This window comes from Theropithecus gelada, chromosome 7a, assembly GCF_003255815.1.
Source record: "Theropithecus gelada isolate Dixy chromosome 7a, Tgel_1.0, whole genome shotgun sequence".
NCBI classification, from domain to species: Eukaryota; Metazoa; Chordata; class Mammalia; order Primates; family Cercopithecidae; genus Theropithecus; species Theropithecus gelada.
Window position 1 is genome coordinate 53000349 of NC_037674.1, and position 15206 is coordinate 53015554.

At 52.0% G+C, this 15206-nt stretch overlaps 1 protein-coding gene across 1 annotated transcript in view; it reads left to right on the forward strand.

The window, feature by feature from the left end:
* The first annotated feature begins 3719 nt into the window (after positions 1-3719).
* The window catches only part of PSTPIP1 (proline-serine-threonine phosphatase interacting protein 1), a 44549-nt gene continuing 33062 nt past the window's right edge, over positions 3720-15206 (forward strand). The window contains exons 1-3 of the mRNA XM_025390582.1: positions 3720-3755; positions 5063-5175; positions 5750-5954. Coding sequence (XP_025246367.1) covers positions 5150-5175; positions 5750-5954 — 231 coding nt within the window. The 5' untranslated portion in view covers positions 3720-3755; positions 5063-5149. The remainder of the gene's footprint in view (positions 3756-5062; positions 5176-5749; positions 5955-15206) is intronic.

Here is a 15206-nt window from a genome sequence, read left to right on the forward strand (position 1 = left end):
GCAACAGCCTCCTGGCTCTTCGAATGTCACCAAAGAGCTTTCAGACCCTCCTTCTCTCCCTCTTCTTTCCAGCCCCTGCCCTTCTTCAGAAGGCTCGAAGCTCTCGCTTTAGATTCTTCCTGGATAACAAATTAGAATCTTAGGACTCTCAGAGTGCAGTCCTGCCCTCCAGCTTGGTGTCAGCCTCACCTCTGAGGGCTATTCCCTGACTATGTCTTCTCTTCCAGCTCCTGAGAACTTGGCTGAATTCCTTCAAAATGGTGTTTATTCGGCCAGGTGCAGTGGCTCACACCTGTAATCCCAGCACTTTGGGAGGCCAAGGCGGGCAGATCACTTGAGGCCAGGAGTTTGAGACCAGCTTGGCCAACATGGTGAAACCCTGTCTCTACTAAAAATATAAAAATTAGCCAAGCATGATGGTGCATGGCTGTAATCCCAGCTACTCTGGAGGCTGAGGCCGGGAGAATTGCTTGAACCTGGGAGGCGGAGTTTGTAGTGAGCCAAGATTGCGTCACTGCATTCCAGCCTGGGCAACAGAGCGAGACTCTGACTCAAAAAAAAAAAAAAAAAGAAAAAAAGAAAACAGGTGTTTATTTGCCTTCCATCTTGCCTGCATTTTGTCCATTCGTCCATCCATTTATTGGTCAGGGAGGGCTTTCCTGAAGAGGTGACATTTGATAAGAGGGCCAAGGGATAAGGAGTAGTTAGCTGGGCCAAGGCAGGATCTAGGATGGAACGGGAAGAAGCTTCCAGGCAGGGAGATCATGTGCGAAGAACCCGGGGTAGAAGAGAATGAGGCAGAATGGAGGAATTGAAAGAAGGTCTGGGAAGCAGTACCAGAAATTGACGGAAGCATAGTGTGAGTTGAAGTTTTGAAGAGTAGGCTGGGACCAAATTATGCAGGGTCTGTAGGCTATGTAAGGGCAATGGCCATTGTCCTGAGAGTAATGGAAAATCATGGCAAGGTGACAGTGGGACGCTGACATGAACAAATGTAGATCTGAAAATGTCACTCTGCTATGTGGAGAGCAGACAGGAATGAGCAGGGTTGGTTTCATAGATGTGCAACTTGTGTAAGGAAATTGCACTTGGGGTCTAATGCTCTGAGATTGCCATCTTGGAATTCTTAATCACATTATTTTTGAATTTGCTTTTCTTAAGTACAGTCTGGTGGGACAATGAAGCATACATCAAGGACTTGGTGCTTTGGCTCCTGTGGTCCTGCTTCCAACTGCCTCCCCTGGACTGGTTCTCAGTCTCCTTCTCCACTTCTGCCTAGCAATCACTGCCACCCTCTGCCCCCAGCAGAGATCTGAGTGTAGGCATGGTGACAGTCAGGGTGAAGGGCACACCAGGTAGCATCTGAGGATTGGCCATGGCAGTGTGGCCCCTGCCCCAGGCTGGCAACACCATGGCAAATTAACAGGTGACTCAGGGGGCTGAGCCTCTCACTCACTTCTGACCCAGGTCCCTAGTGCATCCCGGCCTGGACTTTGCAACACCCCTGGGAACTGCCTGTCCACTGTGGGTTGGTGAGGCAGGTCCATGGGAAATGGCAATGCCTGGCTTGACTTCCTCAACCCCCGCTGGGGAATGCAGAACACAGGTCAGTGTGGTGGCTGGCAGGAGGAGAACTCCAAGCAACTGGTCAATTTCAAACAGAACTGAGTCAAGTCAGAGAGTGGGGCGGGGCAGGTTGTCCCACAGATATTCCCGTGCCCAAGGGAGTGTAATGTTAAATAACAAATCAAAAACACCATTCCAGGTTGAGCGAGAGACTGCAGTAAAGAAATAAGTTTTATATATTAGTACCTTTAACCACAATTTTGTCCCTGCTTTTTAAGTAAGAGGTCTCACATTTTTATCTTCCACTGGCCCCATAAATTATGTAGCTGTCCAGGCAGTGAGCAATCAATGAGATCGAGCCTGTGAAACTGGTGGAGGTCCTGTAAATATTGATCCTCCTTCTGTGGCAGCTGGTGTTACTGGTTTTGTTGTTTATGTGGCTCAGAGGGATGGATGAAGTGTCTTCAGGAGCTGAGTCCTGCCAGTCGGTGGTGGGGGCTGTGACAATAAATGTTATAAAACCTGATTTTGCATTTTATTCTTAATCCTTGGAGCTACTGCTTCTTGAATTCTTCAAGCAGATGTGTTCAAATACCATGCAAAACAGGCAGGGGCTCTGCCTAGGAGGGAGATGCTCCCACAGCCTGGCTTGAGGCACAACTGCACAGACCTCAAGGCAAATTGTTTTGAAGCAGCTGGAACAGTCACTAAAAAGCGGTGATTTTCAGGACTGTATTCCTCTCTCCAGGGGCCTGGGCGTGGGTGTGGATGGGGCTGCTGGGAATAGGGGCCCCCTAGGACAGTACTCTTTTCTAAGGGGCACTCAGATGTGTCTCAGTCTTGCTCCTCCATCTCCCTGACATCCCACCAATCCACCCAAGCCCCACCCCACCTGCCCCAACCAGACCTCATTCCTGTCTAAGTCATCACAATATCTTCTTCTGGTCTCACCCACTCTGAGCCACTCCTCATGGAGAAAGAACTTCCTGGAACCTGTCTGTCAGTCTCTGGGCCCCTCAGAGCAAAAACCAAGTTGGCCTCCCCTTGAGGCCCCAGGCCCAGCAGGACCCTGCAGGAGTTGGTGCTCAGCAGTGCTTGTGTGCCTGGGCTGAGGAGAAGGTTGTGGTGGTCACGTGGTTGGCTTTCAGAATCCATGGCTGTCCATTTGCAAGGCCAACCATGGGGAATTATGAGCACATGACCCACTTTGGGCCAAGGAGACACAGGGGAAGGTCTTCTGGGGAGCTGGGCAGAAGGGAGAGTGCAGGGGTTTTGGAGAAAATGAGACACAAGGGCAGGTGTCCTTTTCTTTCTCTGCTTGTGGCTGTGTCTGGGGTTGTAGACTAGAGCTGCTGCAGCTCCTTGGCCTCCAGCCCAAGGAGGAAGATCATAGATGCAGGAGAAACTCAGAGAGACTGAGCTGAAGCCCTCAAGTACCACAGCTGGAGGCTGCCCTGCCTCCAGCCCCTTTGTGTAGGTGACAGCACACATCCTCTGTGTCAGACCCTCTGGTTTATGTTCTTTGCAGCCAAAAGCATCCTCAACTGATGCAAATAACACAGTGACTGCAGAATAGCATGTGCTAAAGGCCCAAAGTGGGTCATGTGCTCATACTTCCCCATGGTTGGCCTTGCGAATGGGCAGCCTCTCATCCCAATAGCACCATCAGCCCCGGTGGCTTCTCTAGACTGTTTTTCTATCTATCAACTTGGGTGAGAGGGTCTCGAGGTAGAACTGGAGAAAGGAACAATGAAACCCATTTTGAATAGAGGGCTGTTGGTAAAAGACAACCGTGGAATTTAAGAGCATGTGCTTTGACTTCCGACAGATCTCGGACCAAAGCCCAGCCCTCCGCTTATTGTCTGTTACTTGGGTGCATTACTTAACACTCTTTAATCACTGGTTTGCTCATCTGTAAAGTGGGGATAATGACAGTGTAAGTGAGGCGGTCCATGTGAAAAGCAGAATGATGTACCCGGTGCTGGGTAAGTACTCCAAAGCCCAATTGGCTGTCTGGTCGCCCAGCCCGGGGAGCTGCAATAGGTAAGGGTGGAAGGGAGGGGAGGAGGAAGACTCTCTAGCAGAGAACTGCAGAGTCTCTCCAGGGGTTCCTCCCATTACTTCCTTCCCCAGTTGCTCCAGCCCATCACCAGCATGGCCCTCCATCCGGAGCTGCCCTGGCTGGACAAGTGCAATTGGGAAACGAAGGCCTCATGTGTGGGAGCCTTGAGGTTGGCTTTGAGGGGTGGGAGGATTTGCCAAGGTAAGGAAGATCAAGGAAAGCTTGCCAGAAGGGAGGCTGGGAACAGAGCAGGTGGGAGTGGGAAAGGTGCCTCTGGGGAGAGGGAAGAGGCCTGGCCGGAGCGGAAGTCTCTGGGAGGTGATGGGAAGGACGCCTAGAGAGGCAGGGCAGGGAGCCCAGCTGTGAGATTTTCTGCCAATAAGAGGGCAGGAGACTTCTGTTAACAGAGGGTCTCTACACTGCTCCAGACCTAGAGGCATCATCCCATCTGATGGATGGAGAAACTGAGCTCAGGGAGGCTGAGCCAGTGCTATCAGAGGTGGTGGTGCCATTGGGAGGGGAGGTGCAGCCTGCCTCACTCTATGGCCTACAAAGTTCAAGGGGATTTTTACACTATTAGTTATCTTCAGCTGCAAGTAACAAAAAACCTGACTGGGGTGCCTTACAGATTAAAGGTTAGCTCAAGTCCAAGGTTTCTGGAGGTGAGGGCCTTCTGGGGGCAGTCCCATTGCTCTGCAATTCTCCCCAGAGTGTTTCCTCTTGGGTGGCTATTTCAGAGCCTGGGTGTGCACCTCTCTCTAAACCCTGGGCATGCATAATGGGCACTTGGGAGCTCAGCTATTTCATCTGCAGCAACTCTCATCTATCTTACCACCCCGTCAGCTGTAAGGCAGACATCAGTGAGGGTGGTGATTTGTGGACAATCCCTGACTCATCCCATTTTGCCAGCCTGCCCTGCGCTCAGGACTTCCTGCTGTATCTTCTGCTGAGGGGGCAGGGCCTGGCTCCTCAGGGCTGGGGTAGGGGTTCTAGTCCAGGGCTCTTCCTCAGGTGGTACCACACAGTGCCCCCAGCACCTGCACACCAAACTGGAAATTCCAGAAATATTCTTGACACCGTCTCCTTTCCAAAGACTGGGTGTGGCAGATGAGGAAGCTGAGGCTCAGCGAGTTGGAGAGTCTATTAAGGTCCCTCAGCCCTTGAAGGGTAGGGTCAAAATGAAACAAAACTGGGCCTCAGACTGGGTTTCCAAACACCCTACTCTGTACCTTGATAATTCTGTTTCTCTCTCCGTCTATTCCCATTCACTGAGCCGGAAGTCTCCATCTTCAGAGGGGGGTTTTCTGCCCCAAACAGTGTCTAATCAGGAGACTTGCGGCGGTGGCGGTGGTGGGGGGTGGGGGGCAGTGCCGGGGCCTCAGGCTGTTCTCCCTCATCTTGCTGCCTGCTCACCTCACCTCTGTGTGCTCACAGCCCCCCAGAGCACAGCTGTGTCTGCCCCCAGACTGTGGGACCCTTGAGGGCAGGACCTGGTTCGGGTCCCGGAGCAGCCGGGGTTTGATGCATGACAGATGCCCTAGGCCTGGGTAAGCCCCTCAAGAATGGTTTGCTTGTGCGGGGTAGAGAGTCTGGCATCTCTGGGCCCAGCCTGGAAGGGCGCTGGGCTGGCTGGCCAGTGACACACCTGGGGTTCCTGGGCCCCTCCTGGCCACACTGTTGGTGGGCCTCAAGCTCCCTTAGCATATGACCTCTGGAATAGTGAGCCCGCGCCTCTGGAGGGGCAAGCAGAGGCAAGAGCAGGATGGCAGGTGGCAGGCGGGGCTGCACAGGGGAGCACAGCAACTCCACTTCCTGTGGGCGAGGGCCCCGCGCCCGCCCAGGGGGGAGGTTGCACAAACCTTCCTGCGCAGGCCTCGGGCTGCCTGCCTGCCTGGCCTGAACTCCAGCCTGCCTCTTCCACTGGCCACTGCCTCCCACACAGGGCTGGCATCCCTGTTTCCTGCTCTGGGTCCCAGACTGTGTCCTCCATCACCGCAGGGTCGGCGAGGGGCTGGGCTGGACACCAGGGCCCGCCCTCCCATCACTGAGCTCCACTCCTTCCTCATTTTGCTGCCGATTCTAGCCCCAAACAAAACAGGTTGAGCCTTTTCCTCCCCTCAGCAGCTCCTCTCTGGCTCATGGCTGCCTTCTGAGTGCTGCAGACGGCGCCGGCCGGGAAGGGGGGCCTGGGCCAGCCCTGCCAGGACTGGGACGGTGCTGCTGGCGCCTGGCCCTCCATCAGGCCAGCCTGTGGCAGGAGAGCAAGCTTTGCCGCGGCAGACGCCTGAGGATGATGCCCCAGCTGCAGTTCAAAGATGCATTTTGGGTGAGTGAGGATGGTTGGGGGCACTGAACAAGTGGAGCGGGCAGAGCTAGGCTGAAATCTCCATGCAGGTGATGGGATGCGGCTCTGAGAGGGGAGCTTTCTCATAAAATAGTGGTTGATTCTTGGTCTTAATAGTCATGGAGGTGACCCGGGCCCCCACCCTTCTGGATTGGAAGGCAAGTGGACTCCATGAACGAGGGTCCTCCTTTCTGCTGCCCCAGCTGTTTTCTCCTCTGGGAGACCTCTCCCCACAGCAGGAGCTCCTCAGAAGAGGGTAACACATGGGTGGGGGCTTGAGGAGGATGTGTGGGGCAGCAAAGGAGGGGTCACAGATTTAGAGACCAGACAAACTTGGGTTCAGGTCTTGGCTCTGTTACTTATAGGCTGGGCAAGTCATTTCTGTCTCTGAGCCTCAGTCTCTCCATCTATATAATGGGGGTAAATAAAAATCAACACACCAACTAAAGCATTGGATCAGCAAGGGGATCCAGTGCACTAAAGACCCCAGTCCCTTGCCTCACTCCAAATGGTAATTCTCTTTCCCTCACCCAGCCCCTTGTCCCTTGCAGACCTTAGGGATCCTTCAAGGAGGCAGCCAGGCAGGCAATTGCTTGCTTACTTTCTTAAATTCAACACAGGCTTAAATCAAGTCATTTCCCCCATGAAATAAGGGCGCCCAGCCAGTGGTAGAGGTAAAGTGACTTGGCCCGGGCCACGTAGCCTGCAGCCCAGCTTGGACCCCCAGATCATCTCAGCATTTTTCCAGCTGTCCTTCAACTCCCCCTCTGCCCCTCAGCTCCAGCTGTGCCCAGGGCTCTGGGGAAAAGCTGAGACCTCTCTGGTTGGAGCTGGGGAATATGGCTGTCCTGGGGTGCTGCCTCCAACCCCGAAGAGGACTCTCTGGCCCTCGGCTCAGCCGGCTGAGCCCCAGCCAACTGCCCTGCCCTCCCTGGGCCCTTTCCTGGGGCTGCAGCCAGGAGGATGAGAGCCACGGAGCCAGGCCTTCCTTCCCTTCCGGCCAGCTCCACTTGGGGCCTGTGGCCAGCGTGTGAATGTTCTGCTTCCTCTGCACTGACTGCACAGTAGGCAAAGGACCCCACATGGGGAGGGCACCTTGTGCCTTTCTGGGCCTCAGTTCCCCCATCTCTACAAAGACAGGGTGGGCGCAGCCCAGATAATCGAATGGAGGCAGAGCTGCCTCAGCCCAGCCGGAGGACCAGGCACCAGGATGCTCAGGGCCCAGGCTGGCAGCTGGAGCCCTGGGGGGTGGGGGATGTGAGTCACCACCTTGCTGCCCTGCCTTGGTGTACAAAGTTGGGGGAAGGGGTAGGGCCTGGAAACCCAGTCCACTCTAGCCCAGGGCAGGCCAGGACCCCTTGACTATCTTATCACCGAGACCTCTGTCCAGGCCCAGAGCCTAGTGCAGAGCTGGGCAAGGAGCAGCCCCTATGGCAGGATCTGGGCACAGGTAGGGGTGGCGTATAAGGGATCAGGGTGTGGCAGCAGCAGCAGAAGCAAGCAGCCAGCGCCTGTGGAGCTTCCTGAGCGGCATCCTGCCCACACTCTGAGCTCGTCGCACCTCTGGGCTTCCTGGCCTCCAAGTGCCTGCTCTCCTCTGTGGCTGGCTCCCTGGGTCTGGGGTGGGCATATAGTTTCCCTAGGGAAGGCCAGAGCAGGAAGGGGAGAGAAGTAGCCAGTGGGAACCTTTCACACTGAGTCTGGGCCGACGCCCCGAAAGGTCACTGTACGCATCAAGGCATCACCTGCCCCAGGGCTCTGGATTCTAATACCTCTTCCTGATGCTCAGCCCATCCCAGTGCATAACAACTAACATTTACTGAGCACAAAAGATGTGCCAGGCGCTGTTCCCAAGATGAATGCATATTCACTCATTCAATCCTTCAAACAGATGCTACTGTTCTCTCTCTTATTCAGATGAGGAAATTGAGGCACAGAGACATTAAGAGACTTGCGCAAGGTCACACTGCTGGGATTAAACCCTGGCAGGCTGGCTCCAGCACCTGTGTTGTCGCAGGATCCCTCTATCTTTCATATCACTGGATCTTTTGGCTTCGGGGTAAGAGGAAATCCTCTTATCTCCCAGAGGGGTAAGAAGATCAGACAAGGTGGCTAGAACAATATTTTGAAGCTTCATTTGTAGACAAATCTGTAAAACAGAAAAGGCACACTACTCTGACCGCAGGTGTTATGTTAGGAACAGCCCAGCCAGCTTGGCCCTTGTCTGGGCCTTCCCCCACCCCAGCCCAAGGCACTGTCATTAAACCCTTCGGCCTGCCAGCACACTGTTTAGAAATGACTGGTTTTTAGGCCGGGTGCAGTGGTTCACGCCTGTAATCTCAGCACTCTGGGAGGCCAAGACAGATGGATCACTTGAAGTCCAGGAGTTCAGGACCAACATGGCCAACATGATGAAACCCTGACTCTACTAAAAATACAAAAATTAGCCAGGCGTGGTGGCATGCTCCTGTAATCCCAGCTACTTGGGAGGCTGAGGCAAGAGAATGGCTTGAACCCAGGAGGCGGAGTTTGCAGTGAGCCGAGATTGCGCCACTGCACTCTGGTCTGGGTGACAGAGTTGACAGAGTGGAGGGACCCTACTTTGGCTAAACTAGAAAGATCATGTTTGATATCACAGCCCTTCAGTTATCACCCATATCACCTCACCCATACAGAACACGGGGCGGAGGAGGGGAGCTAGCCCTGCTGTGTCTGGCTTTAGCTCACAGTAAGGGAGGAAGCAAAAGTGGTTTCTCAGGAGCCAAAGATGATTTCCCTAAGAGCTTTCCTTAAAGCTCATATACTACACTCCTAGGAGACGTCCCCTAGCTTTTACTCAGGTCCTGTGAACTCTAATTTCACCCACAATTTTAACGAACTTGGCTTGGGGTCTTTTAGCCTATAGATGTAGCAATTGGTGGCGGTCTGCACAGTACCTAATACACAGTTGGTGATGGATAAATGTTGGTGGACCTGGACTATGAAAGGACATTTCACAGGCAGGGCAGTTAGCAGCCTGATTGTAAGGAAGGAGACAGAAACAGTCTGAAAAGCAGCTGTAATGGTACAGAAGTAGTGGGGACACTCAGCATGGGTGCAGACACAGTCCTGTCCCTCGGTCGACCTGTTTTTGTAATTGTATCAGTGTGACCACACAGTATTTATTTATAGCCTGATTTTAGCTGCAGCTGAGTGTTCAGATGCATGCTGCTGTAGGAGTGAGGCAGGGCAGACCAGCCACAGGGGAGGGAAGGGATACTGTGATTTCTGTGATACATGCAGATGATAAAGAGCATCATCCCTTGGCAGGAAGTTTGTAAATGAGCCTCAGAGTGGGACCTGTCAGTGAGACAAGGTTGAGTCTGCAAATCCCAGCTGTCCGAGCGGAGAGGGCGTTAGACCTCATGTTGTCTAGCCTAGCACTGAGTCTAAGGAGCTGGGAAACCCAGAGAAGGAAGGGTCCTCCGCCTGCCCCCAGTTTGTCACAGCTCCACTCCCAGTAGGCGGCCGAACTATTGTAAGAAATGTCTGTCTGTATCCTCTGCACAGGGCTGATGAGTGGGGTACCAGCTGAGGATATGTTCATAGAATAAATGAATGGACAGTGAATGTCTCCATGGTCCATCTCCCTTCCTGAACCCATTTTTTACTTCATTTCACTTTTTTTGGAGACAGAATCTTACTCTGTCGCCCAGGCTGGAGTGCAGTGGCACAATCTCAGCTCACTGCAACCTCCATCTCCTGGGTTCAAGCGATTCTCCTGTCTCAGCCTCCCGAGTAGCTGAGATTACAGGCGTGCGCCGCCACATCCGGTTAATTTTTATATTTTTAGTAGAGGTGGAGTTTCACCATGTTGGCCTGGCTGGTCTCGAACTCCTGACCTCAGATGATCCACCCACCTCGGCCTCCCAAAGTGCTGGGATTACAGGCGTAAGCCACAGTGCCCAGCGCTTCATTTCACTTTTGTTATATTCTGCAAATATTTGGTGAGTAGGGCTCTCTACTAGGTGGTCCACCCTGGACCCCTGAGCTTCTTCACCCTGCAACATCTAATCAGATGAATGAGACTGTCTTGACCTGAAGGAAGCCATGGTCCAGTGCCAGGGCTGGAGGAATAACTGGGTCAGGCAAGGAGTGCTCTGAGAGGAGCAGCATCTCAACTGTGCCATCCCCTCCCAGGCCCCCCATCCCTCACAATATGTATGTCCATCTAATGGCCTTTGCAAAGATGTCATTAGATATTGTTTTAAGAGGGAAAATCTAGTTCTGGATCAGATTCTATTGAGATCCACATCCTATCCCTTTTAGGGTAGTTAAAAGGAAAAGTAAGGACCTGGGGAGGCTGGGCCACATGCACTACAGTGACCGTCACCCACCCTTTGGGTGGGAACCACCAAGGGGGTATGGGGACAATAGGCGTGAACTTTCCCCTTGACATGTGGGCGTCTCTCTCCTTTGAGGTTGGGCTCTGGCTCCATCTGGAAACCCCTGTGCCACACTGGGAGGAGCTGAGCCTCCCCAAGCCCATTTAACAGGTGACAGCATTGATGCTGGGTGGGGCAGTGACTCACCAGCTTCACACAGTGGGACTGGCCAGGCTGGTCCGCCCCTTCCCTATGTGGCACTCAGCCGCTGGTGCCTTTTCCCTCCCCAGTTCTGAGACGCTGAGATGCCCATTTATGAGACTACAGAGAAGGGGACTGAGGGGCGCTACTTTGACCTGTCACAAAGCTGCCTGTCTCTACCCCCAGACTTGTCTACCATGGCCCAGGGGCATTAGGAGAGCCTGACATTTGCTGGGCACCTGTTCTATCCTGGGCATTTAAAGATATGTGTGTGTGTGTGTGTGTGTGTATATGTATAATTTAAAGTGTGTATGTGTGTGTGTATATATATATTTAAAGTGTGTATGTGTATATATGTACTGTCTAAAGAAACAAAATCGACTAATATAAAATCCTAAAAGGAAAGTGGGGAAATGGAGAAAACTAGGAAAAGAGAAAGCACCTTTAGTCTAATCACACAACTGCTAAGATATTGCTGTGTTTGGGTGAGATTGCCTTACATAGGTGCAAGCATACTGTGTACACAATTTCGTATTTTCCCTCTCTTTTAAAAATTTTTTATTTTTGCAGAGGTGAGGTCTCCCTATGTTGCCTAGGCTGGTCTCAAACTCTTGGGCTCAAGCAATCCTCCTGCCTTGGTTTCCAGAGTGCTGGGATTACAGGCGTGAGCCACCATGCACGGCCCTCCCTCCTTTTTTTTCTAGTATTCTAAATTTTATTTTAAATTGTAGTGAAATACACATAACATAAAATGTACCAGCTTACCCATTTTTTTGGTGTATGGTTCAGTAGCGCTAGTGTTCACAGTTTGCCACCCTCTCCTTTTTTTAGCGTAACTCACTCCATCAGGAACACTTGTGGGTGTGGACATGGGTTCCTCATTTTCGGCCACACCGATGTTCATGGCCGCACAGTGCTCTAGCTTGTGAATTTGGTGACTATGCTGTGATTTTTTTGCCCAATCCCCCATGGCTGAACATTTAGGTTACTGACAATTATTTATTATTCTGGACAGTAACACCATGGGTAGATCTTTGACTCTAAAGGTTTTTCACTTGGGGATGATTTCTTTGGGCAGAATGGCTCTTTTCCAGGGGAGGAGGCATTTCTGGGTGAAAGAGTGGGGACAGTTCTTTAGCCATGGGCACTAGCAGCCACTTTGGGATCCCCCATAGTCCTCTGGTTGGGCAGGAGCTTTTTCACACAGAAAGGAGGGACCCCAGAATGGCCTGGAAGGATCAGGGCCTGTGGGTGGGGCCCTGCTGGAAACTAGAGCCTGCTCTGACTTTGTGGAAGGCCTTGCAGCCCAGCAAACTGCTGTGGCTTTGAAGGCCCTGGACATCCTGCCTTTGCTGCCACCAAGTACCTTCTCAGCACCTGCCTGGCTGCATCTGTCAGAAGGAGTGAGGACGGAGGCTCTCCCTTTCCTGATTGGGAAAGCTCTTTAAGACCTGGTGTTCCCTGTAAAAAGCAGAGAGTATCTAGCAGTGTGTCTGGTCGGCAACCCATTGTGAAAAGTGGGGAAATATGCATTTATACTGGCACAGGCTTGTTGTATTGACAACAAAAATCTGTGGACGGATGCACAGGGAGTTCATTAAAGTGGTTGCCTGTTGGGAGAATGAGAGAAAAGAGATGGATGAGGGATGAGGCTGAGCGTCTGTGAATGTTTTCAGGATTGATGTTTTTATACTGTTTGATTTTTGAACCATATGAATGTATTAATTATTCAAAATTAAATCAAACAATTAAAAATGAAAAAGATGACATTTATTTCAAGTCCCATGAAGAATTTTTCCCTGAATCCCAGCTACTTACATCATCCCCTGAGGAGCAGCAATGCTGCCTGTTTGCTGAGTGCCTGTTCTGTGCCAGGCATGGTGCCATTCAGTCCACATGCTCCCAAACCCATCGTCAGTGTCTTCCTGACTCTGTGATGGGACCTAAGGCACGGCAGGATTAGGACCAGACCAGGGTCACCTGTGCAGGGTAGAGCAGGGACTCCCACCCAGGTCTGTCGAACTCTATTGCCCTCTGCCCCTGAATTCTAGAGAGTTTGTTCTTGCTTCTATTTTAATTTGTGTAGGATGAAAGGATGGCTCCCTACATATTAACATTGGTGTCTATGGATTTGGAAGTAGGATTCTCTCCATCCCCCATCTGATTTTCTGCAAGTCAATACAGAGTACCTGTGTCATTAAAAAGAAAATATTTAAAAAGAAAACTAAGTAATTCCTGCTTTCAAGACTGAGTTGGTGTTTCTACGCCAAATTTGTGGTTTGCTAGCACGCCCTTTCCACACACTGTGCATACTTTGTGGTACATGGGCCTCTGGTGACCAAGAACTTGGTTCATCTGTGCCCGTTCCACAGGACATGGCTGGCTGCTCAGGTGTTAGAAGATTGCAGAGGTTTGTGGTCTTGCTTGATCTGCTTTTGCGATGCCTGCAGATGGTCACTGCCAGGATTTGCTAGCTGCAGGGTTCTGGGTCGATTTGGTGTTCTTAATTCAATTTTATTCTTGATAAAAAACAAGATCTGCTTCTTGATGACCTGCTTTGTGCTCCAGTCCCCAGGAACCCACGTGCTTTTCCTGGCTGCTCCTGGCATCTACACAGAGCTAGGGCAGCCCCTGGGATGGAGAAGGAGGGCCTTTCTTTGGGCTTTGGAGGGTGGGTGAGGATTTGAGATGTCAGGAGGACAAACGGCACTCAAGGTGGGAGGCACGGCATGGGCAAAGGTGTGGAAGGGGGTTTGGAAGACAGTTTTCTGGCCCAGAGCATTGTGCAAGGTGACTGGTAGGAAGGGAAGGCACGAGCTGGATTATGAAAGGTCTCTGCCCTAAGTGGTGGCAGAGATACTTTCTTCTGCCTTTCTACACCCTCTCTGGTGGTGGCTGTTTCCTCTCGTGCAAAAGAAAACAGAGGCTGCAGGCTGTGAGTGGGATGCCCTTCCTCCTCACCCAGAGCCTGGCTGACGCTGCAAACCACACAATGGAGGGAACTTTGGGTGGAAACCAAGACTGCCTCTGCTTCCAGCTAGAGAGAATGATGCCCTGGGCCCTGGGCCGCCCACACCGGGACTCCCATTTGGGTTGGCTCTGGAAGGTTCCTCCCTCACAGACTCAGTAATGACTCATCCTCCAGGCTTAGAAGGAAATGGCTTCTTGAGAGGCCGAGGCGAGTGGATCACCTGAGGTCAGGGGTTCGAGACCAGCCTGGCCAGCATGGTGAAACCCTGTCTCTACTAAAAATACAAAAAATTAGTGGGGCATGGTGGCTCGTGCCTGTAACCCCAGCTACTCAGGAGGCTGAGGCAGGAGAATCGCTTGAACCCAGGAGGTGGAGGTTGTAGTGAGCTGAGGTTTCACAATTGCACTCTAGCCTGAGCAACAAGAACGAAACTCTGTCTCAAAAAAAAGAAGAAGGAAGCGGGCTTCTTCGAAGCCTCGCCCAGCCCTCACCCACACTTGCTGGATGGCCTTGGAGAATTATTTTCCCTTTCTGAACCTCAGTTTCCTCATCTGTAGGATGTCAGGGTCATCATCACTTAAGATAAGGGCTTTGAGGATGGGGTGGCTCAGGGCAGTACTAAGGGACCACCTCCTCCTGCGGCTCAGGGCAGTGCTAAGGGACCACCTCCTCCTGCTCACCATAGTGGGGTAGCAGACCAGGAACAGGTCCCAGGGGACCCAGATTTATAATTGGATATGCACCTATAGGGTGAGCCTTATACATAGATCTTGCTGTTTCCAGAATGCCTCCTCCACTGATGTTCAGCATTGCATGTTATACTCCACCATTAGAGAATCATTCCTTTGGTTTCAAGTAACAAGATGATCTATGTTATCTCACTGAATTCCAGCAATAGTCCTGTGAGGTCAGTATTCTTATTACTGTTTTACAGAGAGGAAACTGAGCCTCATGGAAGGGATGTGGGCCTGGGGGATGCCACAAGCATGGAATTTCAGACTGGGCTAGGCCTGGATGCCACCTTCCCAGGTCTGGGTCAGAGAGCCCTTTGCAGTTAATGGGAGGGTGTGGTGGTTTTCTGAGGCCTGGCACACTGAGCAATGGGTGATGGAGCAGGCAGGAGAGTGACAGCTCCTCCCACTTGTGTTGACAGGCCACCCACCATTGGGCAACAGGAAGTGCCAGCTGGAACCCTGGAGACCAGCAACCAGTGTGGGGATGCGGTGGTCAGATGGAACTCAGGGCTTCCCAGCTGTGGCAACAGGAATGGGAAACAGTCACACTGGGGAGGAAGTGAGGGGGTGATGGGCTGCAGCAAGAGCATGCCTGCATGGCTAGAGAGAGTGACCAAGGTTGAGAGTAGTTGGAGATAAGGTCAGAAATAGAACAGTGGCCAGGCGGGGTGACTCACGCCTGTAATCCCAGCACTTTGGGAGGCTGAGGCGGGAAGACCACTTGAACCCAGGAGTTCAAGACCAATCTGGGCAACATGGTGAAACCACTTCTCTAAAAAAAAAAAAAAAAAGAAAGAAAAAAAAAGTACAAAAATTAGCTGTACCTGGTGGTGCACACCTGTAGTCTCAGGTATTTGGGAAGCTGGAGTGGAAGGGTCACTTGAGGCCAGGAGTTGGAAACTGTAGTGACTGCATGATCACACCACTGCACTCCAGCCTGGGCAAAAGAGCAAGACTGTCTCAA